Here is a 15,775-nt window from a genome sequence, read left to right as displayed (position 1 = left end):
AGCCACTAGGGGTGTAACGATACCCTCATGTCACGATTCGATACGTATCACGATACTGAACTGACGATGCGATATTATTGCGATACTCAAGACATATGGTAAAAGGCTAACACAAAATTCTGTTGATTAAGGGCCCTTTCACACCTATCTTGTTTGGTCCGGATTTTCTGACTTTTCAGTTTGATACGAATCATAATTATAGGTGTGAAACCTCCCCCGGACCACGGTCTGGACCAAACAGACGAAATTTGGTCAGACGAAAAGAGGTAGTCTCGATCCGGATCAAACTGAACAAAGGTTTGGTTTGTTTCTAGTGTGAAAGCAATGTCTGTATGGTTCGGACTTTCGGACCATTTACAGGAAGTTCCGGTGGTTCTCGCAGGATTTCTTGCAGTCTTCTCCTGCTTTCCTGCCGGCGACCATAAAATGTTTGCACAACGAGGACGTTCATTTGGTGAATTTGAACTAGCCTCGAGTATAGTTGGTGCTGCAGGTAGTAATGCCGTAATAATAACAGTATAGTGGCAACGATATGCGTCTGTTCATTCATTCTTGTCAAAGTTACCCGCCAAATTGACAACACACTGACGTCAGACGCACATCCATTTACAAACCAATCAATGTCAAGATGCAGCCCACATAGATGATGACGACAGGACGCAAGTATGTCATGTAAAGTTCTTTAGTGAGCTCGCATAATTGCAATGTGAAACCAAACCAAAACTTACCGAATGTATAAAATGTATCAAAACATGAAGTTTGGTTCGGACCTTGGTGCGGACTTTCAGGTGTGAAAACGCCCTAAAATGCTAAATTTAGTATTACATTGGGTGTAAATGAATAGGCTTGGACTTGGTGCTGGAAACCTAAAGCACAGGACAATAGTGACACCAGAATAAAAATATTCATGATTCTGAAGCTGAAAATACAGAATTATTTTAGACGAAAATGTTTCCACTTTGTCACTGACTAGATGTATTTAAAATAATATTTACTGGTAACATAAGACACTTGGCATTATCACGACCCACAAATATTCCCCCATTGCATTATTATATAATATTCAACATTATATATTATTTTAATGTAGTACTGATACTAAAACTCTGTAAACTAAATTTTTTTCCACACAATAATTTTCATTTTGGGTGAACAATACACAATACATATTGTCACTATCCACGGTACATATTGTTGTATTGCAATATATTGTGACACCGACACGATATATTGTTACACCCTTACTGGCCACATGTCTCAACCATTTGAATATGTTGATGTGCCAATGACACTGAATGGAAAGTTTTTCAGTGAATAATGACTTAAATATCGGTCTATTCCTCACACAAAGCTATTGTATAGTGTCATCAGGAAACTTGGAATAGAGCTTACAAGTCACATGTACTAGTATTATTGTGCTTTATGCTGTGTGGGACAAAAAAGCACAGCCGTGATTACTGCAGCTTTTGCTGTGTGGAAAAGAGCTGTATTGATGTTCTTCACAATTTTTCCTTTTGTGTAATAACGCATGGGAACTCATACAGTTTTTTTAATGGCATGAGCGTGAACAGATCATATCAATTTTAATGATTATTCTCTACTACTATTCTAGTCTCTGGTGGATATTGTTGGTAAGATACAGCACATGTCCAACACTGGCAAACCAAGCTGTACTATCAAGAAGGACTGTACCATCATCTCTGGACAAGGAGGGGTGGTGAAGGTCGAAAAACCTTTTGATGCCATGAACAACATTGTGGCCAATCTACTTCTTAATATCACCAGGTATTAAATCATGTGCCAAAAAAAGGGGAAATGCTTGTGCTTTAGCATTTTCACAGCAGTGAAAGTGTAGTGAAACCTTCATTAGGAATTAAAAGAGAAGTACATAATAAGAGGAATGCTTTTCACACAAAAATACACTTTTGATGAGGAATCACAGTACCGGTAATTATTTTGTGCACAATAATTGAGATTAATAGAAATTGGATGGATTTCACGCCTGACTTTATAGATTCAATATTTTAATCTTGATTAATCACACACTTATTTTGAAAATAAGCATACACCATTTATCTTGTTTAACACATTTATTTTGTCATTATTTGCTATATCCAGAAAAGTAAACCAAGGTAAATTGTGGGGTTTTCCCAAAAAGGCCACTTGGAGACTCCAAAAGGAGACCAAATAACCAAATTATATAAGAAGTATATGTAATTTATAAATTTGTGCACACCAAAGCACCCATGAAACAAAAACATTACAGATTTTCTTACATACATGGTTTGTGCATCATTAAAACAGACTTGCGTGCTTACTGTACATCACCGCAATCGTCTTAACTTTGATTGCAATCCTGCAATCTTCATCAATCAAAACTTTACTAGGTAGAAGCTGATTTTTATGTAAATTTAAAAGTAGTTATAAAAATAAAGTTTATAGAAAGTAATGGAACTGGTAATCTGTTATCTTTGATTCTTTTTTATCTTTCTGTCTAGAGATTTTATCACCCGTTTAATTCGATTCGATTTCTTCTCTTGCAGTTCAGCACGTTTTGAGGGCTCTCTCAACATGGATCTGAATGAGATAGCCATGAACCTGGTACCGTTCCCGCGTTTACACTACCTCGTGCCCAGTCTAACTCCTCTCTACACACTTGCAGATGTCAACGTACCACCACGCAGGTTTGTCATTATACATTTTGCAGTCATTTTTACCCAGTTTCACCTCATCTGCTCTTACACCTGCCTTTTTCACCATCAATTCGGTACTCGCGCACTATGATCTGTGCGCCCAGCCGCACATACAGAGAGTGGGGTTTCCTCTTTAGCCTTCACCATAACTAGAGATTGGCATGGTTTTATTTCAGTTAGCCTAATAGCTGGTTTGATTTGCATTGAGAGATGATCTTATGGAAAGTACTCCATGCCAGTCTCTAGGTATGGTGAAGGCTATGTGATGATGTGGGGCTATTTTAATTCCAAAGGCCAAGGGAACTTTATCAGGATGCATAGTATCCTGGATCCATGAAGTAACTGGCCTTTAAAAATAAAAATCTGCCTGCCATAGGGGTGTCCTATTTAACATAGGGGTATTTAACATAGGGGTGTCCAGACTTATGCACCCTGTATTTTAAGGAAGAACATTTATTTATTTACGATACATTATTCATTCACAAAGAAAATTGGTGTCCTTAAAGGTTGGATTTTTCCAATTTTTTTTAATTAAGGCATTAAGTTAAATTTCCAAAAGATGTTTTTTATTCCTCTTTTTAGTCAACTTTAGCATGGGTGTCTAAACTTATGCATAGCACTGTAGCCTTCATAATTAATCATTTTTATTTGCTGTTGCAAAATATGTACGTGAGTGTGATAAACACGCGGAACCGGTTTGGTAATTGCTTCCGGCCGGAGCAGAATTGCCGTGATGTGGAGGTGATGCGGGCATTTTGTACAGCAGGAATAACAGGAATAAAACTTTAGAGCTGAACTCTGCAGGACTGAAGTTGAAAAATCCTACCACAGAAGCTTTAGTGTCTTATGTCATCATCAAGTGAATAAGTGAATGCTGTGCTGTGTTTCTGTAGGCTGGATCAGATGTTCTCAGATGCATTCAGTAAGGATCATCAGCTGATCAGAGCCGACCCCAAACACAACCTGTATCTGGCCTGTGCTCTTATGTTGCGTGGAAACGTTCAGATGTCAGATCTGCGCCGGAATATTGAGCGGTTTGTTTGTCCCATAATTCCATTTGATCCATTATTATTTTTGATAGAGAGAGAATAAAATAATAAAATAAAGTCTTCGATGTCAGTTGGGTTACCAAAATGAAGGGAAAATAAATAGTTAGCAAGAAACACATTAGTGCATTTTATAGGGTTAGTTCTCACAAAAATTAAATAAACCAATGAAACAATAAATCCTCATGTTGTTCCGAATCCATAAGACTTTTTCATCTACGAAACACTTTTTTTTTTTTAGATATACCCTGAGAGCTTTCTTTTCATCCAATCACCTTAAACTTTGAACCTTCAAAGACATTGTAAAAGTAATCCTGATGAATCGAGCGGTTTAGTCAAAGTCTTTTGAAGAGACATGATAACTTTATATAATGAACTCTAGGCATTTCTAGAGCATAAATGCCTAATCTAGGCATTTATTCACATATAAACATTGTTCAATGAATATTAAAAATGGTAAACGGAAGCTGAAACGTGCTTGCTTGACACACGAGAACAAATGAGGTACATGCATTAAGCAAGTACGGTTGAGCTGTCGTTGACCATTTTGATGTGCCAAAAAGCTCATGCAGGGTCATTGCCCCTATATCTGGAATTTTAGGGGCATTATAACTGCATTCTAATAGTGTTTGTTTGTTTTTTGCAAAGTGAGAGACATACTCGATAATGTCAGCTCGCAGCCTTGCACATAATTTAAAAAATTTATCTTATCGTAGACGATACAGCTAATATTTACACATGCACACGTGAATCGACTTTCTCCTGCCGCAGTCGGCTGTACTTTCTGCGTGTCTTGATTGACAGATGTCTCGTCCAATCAGCGGTCAGTATTCCATTCGCCACATATACCTGCCTTTTCCGTTTTGTCTGACTTGTCGTTGTGTTTTCTGATTTGGTATTTTGTTTTCGGAATTGTTATTGTGTTTTCTAACTTGTTCATTTATTTTTAGTTTTTCCATTGCGTTTATAAATTTGTTGTTTTGTTTTCAGAATTGTGGTTTGTTTTGCACTTCTCGGCCACCGTAGAAATCAGTGTTCAAAACTGTCTCCCTACCTTACCATGATTCGCAACGATAAGCTTATAAAAAAAAAATATAAATTTTTTTTTTTAGATATACCCTGAGAGCTTTCTTTTCATCCATTCACCTTAAACTTTGAACCTTCAAAGACATTGTAAAAGTAATCCTGATGAATCGAGCGGTTTAATCAAAGTCTTTTGAAGAGACATGCTAACTTTATATAATGAACAGATCTAATCTAGGCATTTATTCACATTAGGGCTGGGCGGTATGACGGTATATATCGTTACCGCGGTAGAAAATGTCAACCGTAACAGATTTTTTCATTCCGTGATACCGCGACATGTAAATAAGTGGGCGTGGTTAACTCACATGCAGCGTGCGAGAGACTGAGACACTGAGATTTGTCAAAGAAACATGGAGAAAGCAGATCAAGAGGATCCACAAAGGAATAACGTTTTCTAAAGGGTTGTTGTTAACGTGATATTTTTCGGGGGGAAAGGCGCAGCAGTGCGGCACCCGTAGGCTACAGTTACAGGAGTGCACGATCGCAACAGGGAAAGCATGAAGCTACTTGACAACAACAGTTCATATATCAATATCGTAACGAATAGAAATAACCTTAAATAATGTATAGTTATCATTTTTCTGTCTCTTATGTATAGTTACTTTTTAAACATGAAACTCGCATTCAGTATGACACGAGAGCGGTTGCCGTGGTAATGAACAACCTGCTTGTTAAAGCAAATGTATAACATGTTAATCCTGTATCTGAGGCAAAATGACTAAATATGCAGCGCGAGTTATATATTTCTAACTCCAAACAATTGGCCACTGAAACAGCTGATAAAATCTTGCTTCGATTCAATGCGTGATTACAACTTGTCACTCAAATTAACCGATCGCATTTTACTGATGCAAAAGACGCGCGCGTGCACACGCACAGAGAGGGAGCGCGGTGTGTCTGTGTTCACCGAGCTAGCCTATGTAAAATAATGACGCAGTTAAGGTGTGTATAATTTACACTAACTTACTTAGTCAACACTAACAGTAGCTGCTGTTCGGTTTTCATACTGCTGTTCTCCTAGTCACTTATGAACTTGACGCTTCTGAACATCTCTTGATTAAAGCTTAGGTGACGGGTTGCCAGATATCACAAAAAGAACAAAACTAGCCTTAAAAAAAAAAACTAATATTAAAAATGGTAAACTGAAACGTGCTTGCTTGACACACGAGAACAAATGAGGTACATGCATTAAGCAAGTACGGTTGAGCTGTCGTTGACCATATTTGATGTGCTTTATGCATGTGAGTTGAAAAATATATCCACTTGTGTTTTGAAGATGAATAAAAGTCTTATGGGTTTGGAATAACATGAGAGTGAGTAAATGATGACAGAATTTTCAGTTTTGGGTGAACTGTCCCTTTAATACCAGGTGTAAATGGTAATGCGTCTCTCAACTGACCACTTGTGATTGGATCAATGAAAACGCATCTTAATGCCAGAGGTAATAGAGGAGGGTTTGGCAACTCTGGCCCTGGAGATCCACTTTCCTTCGGAGTTAGCTCCAACCCTGATCAAACTCACTTGCCTGTAGTTTTATAGTGATCCTAAAGACCTTCATTAGCTTGTTCATGTGTGTTTGATTAGGGCTAAACTGTGCAGGAAAATAGATCTCGAGGGCCAGAGTTGGCCAGCCCTGTAACAAAGTCTTACCCAAGCATGTCGACACAATACTCCTAATAAGCATAAAAATACAAGGTGCACAAATTGGGGTGAAGTAGTCATCATTAAAACTATATAGATATTTTTTGTACTTAAAGCTGTGGTATGTAACTTTTTTTGTTAAAAAACAAACAGTTATTGAGCAAGCAGATCAGAAATCTACGGTGGCCGAGAAGTGCAAAACGAACCACAGTTCTGAAAACAAAGCAACAAATTTATAAACGCAATGGAAAGACTAAAAACAAATGAACACACGTGTGTGTGTCAGGACAGGTGGATGATGGCGCCAGTGTGTGTGGCTAGCCGTCTGCTGCTCCCGGTTGCATGGATGTTTGTCTTGTTTTTATCGTCTATTAAAAATACTGCAAACTCTCTATTAGTGTACGATCGCCAAACACTTCTTAGCATTAGATCGGCTTTTGATAATACGCCGATCTATATTGTGAACCGGGGTGGAACAAACAATTCAACCCCTCCACCGTTCCTTCGTGGATTACCTGCCTATCTCTGCCGAACCCCATGCTCTCTCGGGAGGAAGAAGCGGTTCAGACGCGGTGGCAAACGAGGTGGTCTGCTGGTTAAAATAAAGACTTTAATGGCTTTGTTCCCGAATGCCGACCCTCACTGGATTTTGGGAGATCTCGACGTGGATTGTCGTCGGTATGTGCTTCAACGCTCTTGGGGTCCGACGTATAGGTGGTTGGTACCTGTGACTGATGTGGATGTGGATAAAGAGCCTCCGGTCATAATTTATCGGGCATCCCGTTTTAAAAGAAGTGTGGACGCAACTCTCCATCGGTCTTTGGTCCGTGAATCTTCGTCGTTGAAAGACTCAACTCCTGTGAGGATAGCCTTGGTGAATGCTAGATCACTAGCTAGCAAGTCCTTCATTTTGAATTACTTTTTTACTTCTAAAGACTTGGACATGTTGTGTGTGACTGAGACCTGGATCGGTGTTGGTGAGTCAAGTGTTTTTTCTGAAGTTTTACCTCTGAACTGTACCTACTTCAATTCTCCACGGCTTACGGGACGAGGAGGCGGAGTAGCAACTATTTTTAAAGAACAGTTAAACTGTAGTCGTCTGCCTTCTTCCTCCTACTCCAGCTTTGAACTAAGTGTTTTTGAATTAAGTCTGAGTTATCCAGTGTTGTGCACTGTTGTTTATCGCCCACCTAAATATAACAAGGACTTTATCGATGATTTTTCTGATTTTGTAGCCGGAATCATGACTAAATATGACCGGGTTTTAATTGTGGGGGATTTTAATATCCATGTGTGCTGTCCCTCCAAGCCTCTGGCCAAAGCTTTTTTAAATCTTGTGGAGTCCTTTAACTTAATCAGTTTGTCGTTAATCCCACACATATAGGTGGACACACTTTAGATTTGGTTTTGACCTATGGCTTGCCTATTAGTAACATTAATGTCTGTGATGCCACGTTCTCTGATCATTTGCCTGTTTTATTTGAGATATGTATTTCTCGTGATTCTAAAGTGACTGTTCCAAAACGTCGCTGTCGGGCGATTAATCCTTCAACTGCTCAATTATTTTCTGAGGCTTTTAATGCAATTGAGGTCGATTATTCAATGCCCTCATGTGTGCTTAATACTGAAGATCTAACTTCATCGTTCTTTTTAACTTGTCAAAGTATTTTGGATACAGTTGCCCCTTTTAGGACGGTTCGAGAAAAATTTCGAGTTCAACCGTGGCTGAATGCTACTACTCGAGCTATAAGGCTGGAATGCAGAAGGGCGGAACGCCGCTGGAAGAAGGATAAATTACAGATTTCATTTGATATTTTACAGTACAATTTGTCTAAATATCAAAAAAGTGTTAGATCTGAGAAATCAAAGTATCTCTCTAATGTTATCTGTAATAATTCCCATAAGCCAGCTGTGCTGTTCAGTACTATTAATGCTATTTTGAACACTCCCCAAGCTACTTGTTTAGAGCAAGCGGCAACCTCCCCGTCTCTCTCTTGAAACTAACACGGAAGTGAGTTAAACTGCAATTCATTGACTGGCCGCTTGAGGCTGGCTGCAGAAGTGAGTCAAATCTGTATCTCCCCCATGTTAAAATTACCAACTTTACAGCAGAAAAAAACATGTTTACAGCCTGGATCTCTATGTGGCTTTGGTCTATACAGCTAATTTTGCCCTTCATAACAACTGTGAGGGGGGTGAATTTTTTTATAACTCATCCGTTTAGTTGATTAATATTTAAAGTTCTGCATAATTAAGGGTGTGTCCACTTTTGAGTGACAGGTGGATTGCCGCTGATGTCAATGCTAGCCGCTTGTTTGCTGTTAGCCGCGTCACTACTCACTTCACCTCAGCAAATTTTAGCTGCTGAACTTGCCATCTCTGCAGTGTTTGTGCTTTTTTCGGGATTATTTAATACAATTTAATACACCCATTATTTCGCCCACGGCTTAGGATTCCGTTGTTGTCGTCGAGTATCTTTCGAGAGAACAACCAGCGCTGTATTTCAGTTGTTTTCCTCTGTGAACATGCACTAATGGATGTCTGACAATTTCGTTGGTTTTTGGAGTTTTCAGATTTAAAAATGTCTATAGATATAAAGGCTTGTTTGTTCTGCTCTCACGGAACAGATAGATTATAATATGTTTATGTACCGTCAGATGAAATCCTGCAGGTGTCGGCGGTTTCTCCGTCCATGCAATAAATGCACATACTTGAATGAGCGCGGATTTTCTAGCGCATTTACTTGAACTTCATAGGTAATATATCTATGGTTTAACCCATTTGAGAGGCGGCCAAAATCAGAATTTAAAATGGACTGAATAAGCTCTCTACGAACTTGACGAGCGATTCCGCGCTGACGGACCATAGACTATAAAAAAAGAATGACTGACATGTAACTGTTATGCACATAAATCACTGTCAGACACACTCTCTCAGAATAATAGTTAAGTTACTGCATAATACATTTTCAACTAGCAGAATAGTACAGAATCACGATACACAGTCTCACTTGTAGCCATGTCTTTTAATAATATTTCGAAGGGCAAAAACAGGAACTTTTCATTGGCTTTACATCATCAACTGTCACTTTAGCGCGAGGCCCTGTGCAGTCGCAGACTTAGTACTTTCCATAGGGTACTTTCAGTAGCATATAGCATTACCTCCCAAGCCTGAGCTAACTCGATCACGTCGAGCGGTGAGCCGCGAGCGTGGTTTCATAGCCAGGCTCCTCCAGCTTCACCCACGCCCCGCCTCTTTGCCCATTTTCTGTTATCCGAGAATGACGCAAGGTGACGCGAGGCCAAGATGGCGACGGCCGACTCCGCCCACTTTAGGCTTCAAAAATGCTCTTCAGAAACCTACGGGTGACGTCACGGACACTACGTCCATATTTTTTTACAGTCTATGGTTTAGAGCCTTCTGCCCAAGCGGCAACCTCCCCGTCTCTCTCTTGAAACTAACACGGAAGTGAGTTAAACTGCAATTCATTGACTGGCCGCTTGAGGCTGGCTGCAGAAGTGAGTCAAATCTGTATCTCCCCCATGTTAAAATTACCAACTTTACAGCAGAAAAAAACATGTTTACAGCCTGGATCTCTATGTGGCTTTGGTCTATACAGCTAATTTTGCCCTTCATAACAACTGTGAGGGGGGTGAATTTTTTTATAACTCATCCGTTTAGTTGATTAATATTTAAAGTTCTGCATAATTAAGGGTGTGTCCACTTTTGAGTGACAGGTGGATTGCCGCTGATGTCAATGCTAGCCGCTTGTTTGCTGTTAGCCGCGTCACTACTCACTTCACCTCAGCAAATTTTAGCTGCTGAACTTGCCATCTCTGCAGTGTTTGTGCTTTTTTCGGGATTATTTAATACAATTTAATACACCCATTATTTCGCCCACGGCTTAGGATTCCGTTGTTGTCGTCGAGTATCTTTCGAGAGAACAACCAGCGCTGTATTTCAGTTGTTTTCCTCTGTGAACATGCACTAATGGATGTCTGACAATTTCGTTGGTTTTTGGAGTTTTCAGATTTAAAAATGTCTATAGATATAAAGGCTCGTTTGTTCTGCTCTCACGGAACAGATAGATTATAATATGTTTATGTACCGTCAGATGAAATCCTGCAGGTGTCGGCGGTTTCTCCGTCCATGCAATAAATGCACATACTTGAATGAGCGCGGATTTTCTAGCGCATTTACTTGAACTTCATAGGTAATATATCTATGGTTTAACCCATTTGAGAGGCGGCCAAAATCAGAATTTAAAATGGACTGAATAAGCTCTCTACGAACTTGACGAGCGATTCCGCGCTGACGGACCATAGACTATAAAAAAAGAATGACTGACATGTAACTGTTATGCACATAAATCACTGTCAGACACACTGTCTCAGAATAATAGTTAAGTTACTGCATAATACATTTTCAACTAGCAGAATAGTACAGAATCACGATACACAGTCTCACTTGTAGCCATGTCTTTTAATAATATTTCGAAGGGCAAAAACAGGAACTTTTCATTGGCTTTACATCATCAACTGTCACTTTAGCGCGAGGCCCTGTGCAGTCGCAGACTTAGTACTTTCCATAGGGTACTTTCAGTAGCATATAGCATTACCTCCCAAGCCTGAGCTAACTCGATCACGTCGAGCGGTGAGCCGCGAGCGTGGTTTCATAGCCAGGCTCCTCCAGCTTCACCCACGCCCCGCCTCTTTGCCCATTTTCTGTTATCCGAGAGTGACGCAAGGTGACGCGAGGCCAAGATGGCGACGGCCGACTCCGCCCACTTTAGGCTTCAAAAATGCTCTTCAGAAACCTACGGGTGACGTCACGGACACTACGTCCATATTTTTTTACAGTCTATGCTTCTGCCGAATTGTGTGAAATTTGTTAAAAAAAAATTATTGATAAGATTGAAGCTATTAGATCTAACATATCCTCTCCATTTACTTTTTTATCCATTTCCTCTGAGTGCCCTGCTGTTTTTAATCAGTTTGCGCCGGTGTCTCTTGTCTCACTGAGAGAGATCTTTGTTAAAATGAAATTATCCTCATGTTGCATGGATATTGTTCCTCCACGTCTTTTAAAAGACTCATTTGAAGCTATTGGCCCTACTGTACTTGCGATTATTAATAGTAGCCTGGCCTCGGGAGTTGTATCTAAGTCTTTTAAACATGCAGCAGTGGAACCAGGAATCAAGAAATCTAACCTGGATTCATCAGTCTTTGCTAATTTTAGACCTACAGATGGTGGACAACCAGAATGCCTATTACCGCCGCGCCAGCTGCCGCGGCGAAATCACCGCGGCAAAAATAAACCAGCCGCATTTCAAAGTCGTTCCCGAAATGACCGCCAGGTGGCGCAAAGGGACATTGTGCAAAACAGCAGCAATTGCCGTATTTTAAAATTTAAGTGGGTTAAATATAAAACCCTAAGCCTAATAGGCATATTGTTCATATATATAAATAGGCCTATTAGGCTACAACAGAATAGAACCAAAGATAGAATAAATTTTAGAACTGAAAAAATAGAATCAAAAGTTACAAATAGAGACAATATTAGGAGCAATGACGCTGAATATTTTTACTATTCTATTGAGGAATTAGATAAATGAAGAGCTCTCGTGAGTGATACAATTGCATAGTAATTTATAGTGATTTCAAAAGCAGTCCTTAAAAAAAAAATACATGGAGTAGTGTGGCATAATTTTTGAGAGATTACGCGGAACGCGTTTTAGTTAAGATCCTGGTTTCAATGCCCTTATATAGGCTAGGCTACTGCTTAAAAAAATGTCACAACGTGTTTTGAGATTGTTTTGAATTAAAAATTGAAGTTTAAAATGTAGTGTTTTGGCACACCAGGTCGAGTGGCGTTACGCATTGTTCAAAAATCAGGTTTTATTCTGGCATGTTGAATTGGCGTTAGAATTTTTTTTTGATTTTAGATTTAGTTAGATTTTTTTTCTCATAACAGCTAAAATAACTTAATATATGCCTTGTCTTAATATGACCTACTTAATATAGGCAATAGGCATATAATAGCCTATAATAAATTAGCAAAACTTGGCCACTAAATATTTAATTTTCAATTATTTTAATTATCACAATTAAAGTTTTAATTTTATTAAATTGAACAAGCAGCATTTAATCAAATATTCTAAAAGATGTATTATTAATAATAATGTTATTTCAACATAATATTTCGTTTTTTCGACATAATATGTGCGTGCAACAAGCAAGATGTGTATTTGTAAATCCGGTGATGCGTGCATAGATTTTTATCAATAAACTAGTGTTTTCTGACAGTGTCGACTGCAAAGATGAAGTTGACGATCGCCATATTTGTAGTGAACGCACCTAGAGAGAAATGCACGTAAAGACATAATCAGAGAGTAGCCTTTTTCTTTTCGTTTTGAATTTTTTCGTTTGAAGACATTTCAAGCTTTGTGTATTTGATGTATTTATCATGTCTGTGTGAGGCATACGCTGAGTTTCGTTAAGTTAGGAGGATGAGATGCGCTCCAGCTGACGTGCAATGCAAGTGACCGCGCGGGCGCCTCCATGATTAGTGTCTGTTATATTTGCTTCTCTTACTTATCTCTTAAATCCAGCAATTGGTTGATGAAAAATTGATTAAAATTAAGATACAATTTATAGAAAACGAAATTCACTTTAAAGAAAGGTTTTTTACTAAACAAAACTTAATGAAGTGGCCAAAATCATGTCTGACCCACTCCATATCCATCTCTCGATATAATGCATCCTATCTTACTCGTGCTGTTCACTTTTCATATTCAACATAGATGGAAAAAAATAACATTAGAATATTTTAACAAATATGATACTAAATGAGATTATTTAATGGCTACAACAGTATATTAGGCCTATAGACTCTATTTGTACAAATTGCTGCACATTCATTTAATTAAATGAAACCTTGTAACGAATTCACACTGTAGGGTAGACTGTGTACAGTTGAGACACCTTAAATAACTTGCGTTCGCAGCAAGCACAAGTTGTGATTTTTGCTGTGCACTTGCATATTAGTGTCAGCTGGGAAGGAAATATAGAGACCAGACCTCTTGGAACTTTAATTGAATACATAGCGTTGGTAAAGCATACTGAAATTACATCCCTACAAATGTATTAGGCCCTACTGAAAATAAATGTTTCGAATTCTGTTATCCTAAATGTTAAGACTGTAAGTCCTTTGCTTTTTCCGTAGCCTATAAAGGATTCTTATAGCCGACTTTGTGTTAATTTAATCTGTAGAGGATTTTTTTAACTCAAACATTAACACTGAAATAAATGAAACTAAAGTATTGTAAATTTTTTGGCACACCACGACGAGTGGCGCTATGCATTGTTCTAAAGCCAGGTTTTATTCTAGCATGTTGAATTAGTGTTCGACAAACGCGGCGGCGCGTTCTTTTGAATGAAGAGCGCTTCTCGCTCGTGTGAGCGAAAACACACTGGAACGTTAGGCCATGTTGCAACGAGTGAATCGTGGCCGAGTGGTTGAACTTACGTTACGATCATTTAGATGACACGGGTTCGAAACCCGAACTAACTTAGACTGATATTTTTATATTAGCCTATTAATGCATTGTATAGTCTATTGTTGATGCAGAGAGATTTGTCTATAGTTCTAAAACATAGTTTTTTGCTTATAGCCTATTTACAAAATAAAATCACCATGCATTTCCATTTTACACCAAGGAACAAATATTATACAATGACTTTACTTCTGTAACCTATAATAATTCCAATCGTAATTTCAAAAGCAGTTCTGTTATATATATATATGACGTTTAAACGACAAACAATAAAATCAGATCCAGTATTCTGTTGCGTTCATGGTTCCAGTGGCAGTAATGCATCCACGGCTTTTCAAAATGTCACAAAGCGTTTTGAGATTGTTTTGAATGAAATATTGAAGTTTATAATTAAGTGTTTTGGCACACCACGACGAGTGGCAAACTCTTTGTTTTGTTTTGCAAACTCAGCTAGCCTGTGGGGGGTTTGGAGAAGGCAATAGTTGCTTTATCGTGGGGGTGCAGGACAGAGGTGTTAATGTTCCGTCTTTCATATGGAGAGTGTCGGAGCCAGCCTGATGAGCAGGCAAAGGCAAAATTCTAAGGATTAATCTCAAAATCTCCAAAAGTCCATAGCCTATGTACAGTATAGGCCCTATATCTTATTAAATTATAAATATTGTAGTTTTATTGATTGTATTTAAAGTAGTGGTGGGCCGTTATCGGCGTTAACGTGCTGCGTTAACGCGAGACTCTTATCGCGCGATAAAAAAATATCGCCGTTAATCTATTCTCCAAGTTGGGTTGGGAGATGATGACGCAATCTACCCGCGGCCGCGAGGTAAACCCGGCTGCAACGCATATTCGTCGTCATCTTAAGTAAACACGGCTGAAAGTGAAAGCTGGTGAAAAAGATCGGTGCCACATCCATTATTTGGACTTGGTTCGGGTTTAAGCCGTCAGACGAGCAGCAGCAAACTATATACAGAGTGTGTGGGGTAACAGTTCGGTAAGTTAACACACGACTAATCCGTTCGACCACCTCAAATTCAAAACGAAACATGATATCACTGAATACCAGCGCGCGCGTATTATTCCCATTCCAATATATCTTAGTGGTGTAGCACATAATCTCGATTTTAAGAATCGTTGTTGTGTTTCTTTTTAACTGAAAAGACATCAGTTAGACAATATTCTAATTTTAAATTTGGGGTTTCATAAGCTCCAAGCCATAATAAACATTAGACCTACTTAAGTCTCTGCAGCTAGTGTACTTAAATTTTATTTATCTGCAAAATTATGTTGTATACTTACAGTTTTGCACAATATATGTTCTCAAAACTACATACACCCTTTAAAAAAAAAAACATTTAGCAGTTGTTTAGCATGGGTCTGTGTAATCTGTTCTGAAATGGTTTTATTATAATATACTGTATATCGTTATCGCAAGAGGCTGCAATGTGCAATGTATATCACAATATAGATTTTAGGCCATATCGCCCATCCCTAATTGATAGCCTATAGTAGTTGATAATAACATAGGCCTACCTAATGTTGCCTACGGACGGTAACAGTACAGTAGTAACCTTTTACAGTCTATGAGTAGAACAGCTTTCTCAAGCAGTTTGTGATGCATTTTGGAAACAGGAGATGAGCCCCTGGTCTAATGCGCCACCTGGCTTGAGAAACCCGTTCTCAAAGACTTACTTTTATAGTCATTATTTGGGTAGCACACATATTCTGAATGCCTTCGGCAGAATTCAAATGAGCCATTT

At 38.7% G+C, this 15,775-nt stretch overlaps 1 protein-coding gene across 3 annotated transcripts in view; it reads left to right on the top strand.

Annotated features, from left to right (window-relative positions):
• tube1 (tubulin, epsilon 1) overlaps nt 1–15,775 on the top strand; it is a 50,970-nt gene that overhangs the window by 13,725 nt on the left and 21,470 nt on the right. For all 3 annotated transcript variants that reach the window (XM_082148498.1, XM_082148499.1, XM_082148500.1), the window contains 3 exons: nt 1,613–1,785; nt 2,544–2,684; nt 3,587–3,727. In XM_082148498.1, coding sequence (XP_082004624.1) covers nt 1,613–1,785; nt 2,544–2,684; nt 3,587–3,727 — 455 coding nt within the window. The remainder of the gene's footprint in view (nt 1–1,612; nt 1,786–2,543; nt 2,685–3,586; nt 3,728–15,775) is intronic.

This window comes from Leuciscus leuciscus (assembly GCF_965113295.1).
Source record: "Leuciscus leuciscus genome assembly, chromosome: 19".
Lineage (NCBI taxonomy): Eukaryota > Metazoa > Chordata > Actinopteri > Cypriniformes > Leuciscidae > Leuciscus > Leuciscus leuciscus.
Note: the sequence above shows the minus strand (reverse complement) of the source record. Positions and strands in the feature narration are given on the sequence as shown.